We start from the raw sequence: 9,088 nt of genomic DNA on the forward strand, positions 1-9,088 counted from the left end.
GGGGGGGGGGGGGGGGGGGGGGGAAGAAGTCTGACGACTGTAATTCAGACGGATTATACCCCCGAGACACGAGAAGAGGAGCCGAGTGCAGAAGAAGCGAGTGAGATATAGTTTGTTACCTAAATGAACGAGTATTCCCACCGAGAGGAGATGCCGTCATTCACCCAAAAGTTCAAAGACAGATTGCACGAGAGAAAACACTGAGTGAAAAATTTATAAAGTAAACTTTGGAAAATTTCTGGTTTTGCTTTTCAATTCTTTTTCTTTCACCCTTTTTCGTTCTTTTATTTTTTTTTGTCAACACGTTCACTCTGGCATCTAAATATTCAACATCCGGGGCGAGAGTCACCCTCTTGAGTCGGAGGACGTGAGAACTCGACGGGATTAAGGGATACGGTTGTGGGGGACCAGGGGGAAAATGATGTTATCTCGGAGTTTATACACATACCTGGGGGAATTTGTGTCAATTTTTTGTTTATCAATGTTGATAAAGTGAAAAGACATCGGGGAGAGAATTTGACGCGGTGAATACAATATGATGATGAGATTATCTCAGATAATTTATGAAATATTCGATGTCAAAATTTTGAAATATTTTTTCACGCTTTTGGGGAAATTGATGGGGTGAAATGGGTCTTCGTATTGAGTTTTTAACCAAAAATACTTTGTCTGTCCTCTTTCAATTTTTAATCATCTCATCTAAAAATCTAGATACTTCTGATATTTTATCTGAATGATTAATTAATTCAATACGCTAATTGACTATTCATTTTTTACGAAAACTGACAATTGAAAACGAAAGATGATTATCCAACAATCCAAGATAATTCGATAATTTAAAGATGCTTCATCTAATTATCTAAGATAACTGGGTAATTTTCAAGAAGATTGATATAATTAAAATTTTGAATTTTTTTTTCGAGTTTTCATATACGACAAAACTACACCGCCACCCCCTTCACTCATCTCATCTCAAAATAAGATGATATCTCAAATTTCATCTCAAATGACTTCAACATTTGGATTTCGCACTGATAACATCAATAATTCTCGCAACTGTCGTAATTGTCATGACGGAAAATTAACGACTCTGACATCGCCACTCTCACTCTGAGCCGATGATGTTCATAATTTATGATTTAACCTCTCAGTTGGCTATCGCGATAAGAATGAGAGAGTTTTACGAAGTGCCGTATAACGACACCTGCCATGGAAGTTAGAAACGACTGGAAAGCTCGTTCGTCTTTTGGGGGGGTATTCGGGGTGGGGTGGATGGGAGGATGGCGGTGCTCTTTGTAGCGTGCACTTAGCCATCCACCTACCACCCCCCCCCCNCCCCTCCCCCCGATTCGCCCTCAGCCACCCATACAACTTTATACACACTCGACATTCATGAGAAATCGATGAAAAACGAATTAGGGCTCCTGACGAGAGGAACACATACATAAAAAAAAAAGTGATAAAAAGGAGGACATCTTCTTTTTTCACCCATGCATAACCGAATTTTTTTGTCGATTTTCAGCTTGGCGACAGGCCGAACCCCGAGCTCAGGATCATAACCAGTGTGTTCAACAAGGTACAATACCGATGTAAGTACATTTTTTTTTTCAATTTGAAATGGAAAACTTTTTGAATTTCCAAACAATATAACGTTGTACTTAGCTGAGATAATTGTCGAGAAACCATAATCTAGTTATCTCAAATAATGTTTTAGATAACTGCTTTTTTATCTTACATACCGAGGTGGTTCAGGTTGAATGGTTGTCTAAACTAATTTTTGAGATACTGAAATCTTATTATCTCAGAAAATATCTAAGATAACGCCGTATTTTAGATAATTTCCCAGATGTTTCCGGTTGAATGTCGTTTTCCAATATTTTATGGAGTAAAATGGATCATCTTGATTTTTCAACCTGAAATTTCCAATTAAAATAATCCTTCTTTTCCATGAAAAATTGAAAATTCTCGCCTCTTCCTTCTCCTAATTAAACCCAAATATTAATTTAAAAAGAAAATTTTGTAAAGACAACCTCCCGCAAATTGCAATTTTTTTTTTGCTGAAGGACTGACACTAATTCGGTGGGTGTTACGTGTCCGAAAATGAAAAAACCCCTGATGGGAGAAAGGAAAGTGGTGTATGCGGATGCAGAGTGGGGGAAAGGATGGAGTCGTTGAAAAGAGGGTAGCAAAAATAAATAAAAAAGACGAGGGGGAAGGAGTCACTGGCGCAATTAGTGAGGGTCTTTCCAAAAGGTAGAGGATGCAACGTATTTTTTTTCACTCTTTTCTTCCTCTTCTCTTTTTCTTTTTTTTTTTTTAACGTCGTCCTCGGGTACTCTCTTTTGCCACCACGAGTGGCACATCAGATGAATACGCGCTTCACGCACCAGATAACTCGTGTAGCATATCCGGCGGATGTATAGGGGTTGAGGGTAAAAACCAGCAAGTGGCAGAGACGTTAAAAAGCATCCGGATAATAAATAAAATGGCCGGTGAGAGAAAGAGTAATGCAGCTGTGACAATATTCTACACAAAAATGTCATTAATCTAACTTGAGGTTTCACTTTATTTTATGAAAAGTTTTTTTTTGTTTGTTTTGTGCAAGGTACAGGGGAATGTGGAGCTAAAAACAACAGGAATTCATCTAATTATTTTAGATAATTTCCGAGATGATTAACTTTTCCCTTTTTCGAGTGAATAAAAGTGAATTTTTTTCTTTTTTTTTAGTTCTTGAAATTTTTTTCATTACATCATCTACAATTATCTGGTATCTAGATTGTCCATCAACGAACTAAATTAAATCAGATAATAGGAGTTTATATGCTACATCATGATCTTTTCATTGAATACCGAAAAAGATTTGATTTTTAATGTAATTATCGCATATAAGTATCGAGATAATTTTTTTTCTTCTTTCAAAAAATTAGACAATTGTATTCTTTTCCATTATTTCACCAGAACTTTATGCCCCTGACATTTTCACCACCTGTGTGAGATATTAAACCAGCTCTTAGGTAAATTGACCGTGTCGTAATAGCCCCCAGTGATAATAATGATGATAGAGATGATGTACAAAGATAATAATAGTAACAATAAAACCATCTCTCGTTGTCAGTGTCTCGTGGTATATAATCCGTTAGGGGTTAAAATCACAATTCGCAAGTGACGAGAGACACGGGAGAAGTACCCCGACACCCATTAGTGAAAGGGAAGGAGTAAAACAATTTAGAAAATGTCGAATGCTCACTTTCGAGCTGATGAAACACATTTGTTATTATCTTTTTATCTAGTAACTCCACTTATTGCGGTAAAATACCACAAAAATTATTTTATTTATTTTGACCTTTGTTACCCTGAATTTTGGAATCTTAATTTCGAGTGCTAAATTTTCATCACCAGAAGTCGATTTGGATTCTTATAATGCGAGATAACTAGATATTCAGATTGTTAATGAAAAGATAATGAATCTAATCATTGAAAACTAATTACGAAAAATATCGTGCAATAAATATTCGTTACGTTTGCCACTCGCACTCGGATTTCCCCGTTTATTTCACCTTTCAACCCCCAAGAGTGAAGGATGATGCAGTAAAAGGAGAGGTTGCGAGCCGGGTAAAGGGCGTAGAGATACGATAGGACAGCTTCAGACAAAATGACAAATAATAACGTGAGAGAACTCGACGACGGTGAAATATCAACTGACGACAGTGGAAGGGAAGGAGGGTGAGAGGGGAATGTGAAATGCAGGGGGATGAAAGAAAGATGCTCGCATGATTAATGAGACGCATTAACTTCGTTCTGGATGTGGAAAACAAATTGTAAATGAATTCTACTCTCTTCCGTGTAATTCCTGTAATTCACTCAGTTTCATAATTCTTCTTCTGTGATTTTTTTTTTCTATTTCATTTGCCTGTGCCTCGGTAAAATGAAAATTAAAAAAACAAAGATGAATGAATGAAAATATTTTCAGTTCATCTCAGATAATTTTCAAGATACTTGAATTCTACTTTTTTTCGGATCAATTAATTTTCAATTTCAATAATTGAATGGAGATTCTTTAATTTTTCAACAATTATCTCGTTATCTAGATAATAAGTTGATGAATTAGATTATCTCATCAGACTGCGAGTCTTCAAATTCGGTTGATCATTTTCTTCATTGAATATCCGGGGGACTTTAATCAGAGGAATTTTTAGCTAATACAACGCAATGTCATTATCTCAGATAATGTTTCAGATATCCACGTCTCAAGTTCGAGATCAAATCGGGCTTTTTCTCAAGTAGTGTTTTTTATCGGCAACCGTTAGCTCTTCGATAATGAAGCACTGAATGAATATCTATTGAAATTTGCTCAATTGTCTTTTCATCATCTCGTTATCTAGATTCTAAACGGACTGCGTCATATTATCGATATGATTTTACATATCATATCGATCATCTTCTCACTAAATACTCAAAAAAAATTCAAGAGTGATGAAAAAAAGACCACCATGTCATAAATTCAAACAAATTCCAAGCTTTCTACGTCATCTCAAATTTCAGATAAAAAAGTTTTTTCTCGTTTTCTCAAAAACTACCCGAGCTAAATAGATTCATAAGTAATGTTTTCAACCGAAAATTTTTCCACCAATCCACCAAAAGAACTTTCAACCCCCACCCCTCCCCCCAATTTCATCAACCCTCAAAAAACCGCCCCTTCAACAGCTAAAATCACCTCCGAACCATGTCTTCCCCTATTTACAAGAACCAAAGTAGATACCACATAACTACAGCAATAACTAGACAACTAGAAGTGATACCCGCGATACTCGATGGTGGAGGCCGGGGCCTGGTATGGTGGGGGGTGGGGTAGGGGGGGGGGAGAAATCCGAGAATACAGAGGTTGTATACTTAGGACATACGTGTGTACGTATCCTACATCCCTACGTACGTAGAAGTGAGTGAATGCAATGTACCTAACTTGAGTGAAACGAGTTAGGAATGGAAGGGGTGGTGGAGGGGGGAGTATAGGGGAGAGTTGAGACTGAAAACCTGCCTACAACTTGTGGTATACGCTACGTAGCCCATTTCAAGAGAGGTTTGGTTAGGTTGCAATGTCTACCCTTACGTTTCCGAATGTATTATGCACGTTTTGTGTGCTCTCGCCTCCCCTCCCCTCCCCCCTCTCCCACCGCCCACCTCCCCACCATTTTAACTTTCTTTCCCCCTATGTTTGTTTTTTTCGCTCTATCTCACTCTTTTATTACGACTTTTTTTCTCTCTCTCTCTCTCTCGTCTGTTTTTTTCGGTCTCTTTATGCAAGATTCTCGTGCGAATGTTTACGTATACCGAATGTATCGGTGAAGGGAAGGGAGGGGGGGGGGCTCATTCTTGAGGTTGAGGGATGTGTTTACCCGTGGAGTTTGTACAGAGCGGTGAAAGTTACTCGTGTATTATGTAAGATCACTCTGAGAGGTGGTATTTGTGCGGTGGGTAACGGTAAATAAGAAAAATGAAGGAGTTTTTGGAAGGGAAGTTTGAGGTTTGAGCTTGAATATGATCATCTCATAATCTCTGATATTTTTTTTAAATAATCTGAATTTGTAATTTTGCGGGTGTGAGGAGAGAGCAATTTTTTGAAAAAATATAACGATCTAGTTATCTTAAATAATTTTGAAGATAACTGAAGATAGTTGTAATCAGATCATCAAGATAATTATCTCAGATATTTTTCGAGATGATGCAAATAGACAAAAAAGAACATTTTTACGAGTTTTTGAGAGACCAAGGGGAGCAAAAGGAATCATAATATAGTGCTTTCAACCACCAATTTTCCTGGCCATTCACTGGAAACATCACCCACCCCGGGACATTTTTTTCTATAAAAAGAAGAGGGTGTTTTTTTTTTCCTTGAAGACAAGACTCATCAGAATGTAAACACATACATTTGTGTGATGGAACGAGCAAATGGATGGAGTGGGAGCACTCTAGACCCCTCAGTGGGCGGTCCCCTTTCCCCTAATGTACCAGGAAAATAGGAGAGGGGGGAGGAGGAGGAGGAGGAGAAACATGAGAGGGACACTTTTTACGAATTAAATAATACTTATTAATGCCGTGTGATTGCAGCACAAACGGCCTCAGTTGGTCATCTATCCCTGAGGGAATTGTTGCCAGAAACCGATGGCTACATGACCTACGAGGGTAGTACAACGCATCCTGGCTGTTGGGAAACAGCAGTATGGCTCATACTGAATAAACCGATATACATCAGCGCACAAGAGGTACAATATCAATATTTTACTAAGTAATTTTTTTTTTTTTCATCAATCTGTGTGAGGATTTCGACGGCGAATAGAACCCACCGCATGCAGTGAAAGATATTTTTTCAATTCATTTTTGTGGTTCTATTTACCTCATTTGTTTGTTTTTCATTTCTTCGGAAAGTACAGGAATTTTTTATTGATTAAAAAAATTGAAAATCTTTTGATATTGATAATTTTTTTTCAATAGATAGCCAGCGCAATTTCCGGTCCGGAACACTGGTCATAAACCCATTTTGCCTCATAAGTTCCTTTAAAACTTGAAGAAAAAAACACGATTTTACCTCGAAATTTTTATTTCAATTATCTCGGAAGCTACTTCAGATAATCAGATCGTCATATTGTGTTTTCAACCTCAAATTTCCCTGGCTCTGCATTGAAAATAATTTCATTTCAATGTGAATAATAGTTTTTAATTGAAATGTTTTTTTCTCAATTCTTTTCCCGATATTTCTAGATATCCAATTGAATTCTTATGGTTTCTCTTATTCAATTCATTGTACAGTTGTACGCACTCAGAAGACTGATGCAGGGTACAGAGAAAACACCAAAGGCACCGCTTGGTAATAACGCAAGACCACTTCAGGGTCTTCATCACAGGACTATACGTACAAACATTGATTTTCACAAACCACCAGATGCCAAATGTCCATCGATGAAACCCGATGCACGTTATAAAGGTATTTTCATAATTTTCATTGAATCTAATGATAAATTTACCATTTTTATTTGCCATAATAATTCAAAGTTTATCGAAATTGAAAAAGATGAATTTTTCTTTGCAGCTAACACGTGGAAGGATGGACCCCTTCCCCACAATGGTGTATGAGCCATTAATCAAAATCATTAATGAGAATTCACTGATTTTAACCGGTATATTTCTATAAGAATATTTTAAAATGATGAATTTATTCTAAATTAACGGTGAAAAAAACAATGCAATGCTATACAGTGCGAAAGAGTTGTGCTTTGTCGTGCATTTTTTTTATTTATTTATTCATTTTTTTCCAAGCGATGATGAACAGAAATGTATTGATGACATGTCACCAAGAGTTGAAGTTGTGAAATGAGAAGATGAGATTTTTTTTAATGAATTAAAACATTAAAAAGGATTTTTTTTATACCGGCGTGAAAAGTAATAATTTATGGCCGATTTCAAGGTCTTGAAAATTGCCTTTTACAGGCGTCGATGCCGTTTTCGCGCACATGAAAGTATATTTTACGGACTCGTACGGGAAATACAATTTTCGAGCCGTATATAGCGGCCGTAAAGTAGAATTTTTCACCACAGAAGTGTGAAAAAATATAGATTGCAAAAAATGACTCCATTCTTTTCCCTTCATTTTCCTTCAAATCTCCTTTCTCTCATCTTCTCATTTCACTAGAGAAAAAGAGACAAAAGTATGCATCCGTAAATTGAAAAAAAAAATCAATAATCGAGAGAGCTTTATGTGTTCCGATAAGATAATACTCGAAACATCTACGCAACAAGATTTTAAAAAAACTATCCAACAGCCAAACAAGAGTTTCTAAACAACCAGAAAAATCCGAATGAAACAGAACAAAATTGTTCGAGGAAAGAAAAAAAACTATTGACAAAAAATTGTCAATTATTTTGTAGAACAAGATAATATACAAAATTAAATACATGGATAAGTGAAGAACGTAATTAAATTCTCAAAACTGTCCTCTCGCGTGTCCCCCAGTGGTGCCCGAGAATTTTAAATCAAGTGTTTTCCCCGGTGGGCTTGCCCAGATGTTTTTTAATTGTTGACGTTGATTCGTCGGACGTGACTAATGAAACAACAGTTAAACGATTTAAACAATGAAGATGAAAAGAAGAATTCATTAATTTAGAGCAAGAGTGAATTAACGATTGGGATTTAAAAAAAACACAATAGAGTTTAGATGACAAATGGATGATTTATCCACTAAATTAAAAAATTGAATGAACAATTTTTTATGGAAATTCAAATTTTAATTTTGCAAAAAATGGAATTGTCGATTGATTTTGTACATTTTTTATGACAAAAAAATTCTAGTTGACTATTGGATAATTGTATTCCGTTGATCATTCAATTGAACAATTTCATGGATAAATATCCTGGGCTTTTGTATATAAATTCAAGTATAGGCAAAATGGATTAAAAGAAAAAAAAATCTAGTCTGAAAAAATGAAGAGTGTATAGAGAATAAAAATTGTATATTAATGAAACAAAAGGACTTTACCTGTATCGATTAACGATTGTGGTTAATGAATAATGGATAACAATAAACATAATGTTATATTGTATAATCTTATCTACATTTATTTAAACCCCTACTATTATATCTGTGTATGAATATAGTTTATTCATAGGCGGGGAAATTTTCACTTCAACATACTATTCAAACATACATTAAACCCATTTTGCCCCGTTAGTTTCGAAGAAAACTAAAAAACAGATTTCATTTTGAAAATTTCAATTAAAATATCTTGATTAGCATTGAGATAACGAGATAATCGGAATTAATATTCTCGTCCTAATCATCTGAGATAATCAAAGATGATGGAATCTGATCATCTCAGATGATTTGATAAAGATAATTATACCTAATCATCTCAGATAATTTTCAAGATATTCAAAATGTCAAGAAAAAATGGAGTATTTGAAAAACTATCTGAGATAATTAGATCGTCATATTCTGTGTTCAACCTCAAACGTCTCTGACTTTTCATTGAATATATATTTACATCACAATTCAGTTCAGTTTTGATCAAATTCAGTTTTCCAATATTTTCTTTGATT

At 35.6% G+C, this 9,088-nt stretch overlaps 1 protein-coding gene across 2 annotated transcripts in view; it reads left to right on the top strand.

The window, feature by feature from the left end:
- Positions 1–8,592, top strand: part of LOC107037022 (carbonic anhydrase-related protein 10) — a 69,371-nt gene extending 60,779 nt beyond the window's left edge. The window contains exons 7-10 of one of the 2 annotated variants that reach the window (XM_015255339.1): positions 1,523–1,589; positions 6,106–6,260; positions 6,805–6,979; positions 7,067–8,592. In XM_015255339.1, the coding sequence (XP_015110825.1) occupies positions 1,523–1,589; positions 6,106–6,260; positions 6,805–6,979; positions 7,067–7,128 (459 nt within the window). In that variant the 3' untranslated portion in view covers positions 7,129–8,592. The remainder of the gene's footprint in view (positions 1–1,522; positions 1,590–6,105; positions 6,261–6,804; positions 6,980–7,066) is intronic. The other variant, XM_015255340.1, reaches the window with a different exon arrangement.
- The last annotated feature ends 496 nt before the right edge of the window (positions 8,593–9,088 follow it).

The sequence above is a fragment of the Diachasma alloeum genome, unplaced genomic scaffold, assembly GCF_001412515.2.
Source record: "Diachasma alloeum isolate Michigan unplaced genomic scaffold, Dall2.0 Dall_scaffold_00213, whole genome shotgun sequence".
Classification (NCBI taxonomy): domain Eukaryota; kingdom Metazoa; phylum Arthropoda; class Insecta; order Hymenoptera; family Braconidae; genus Diachasma; species Diachasma alloeum.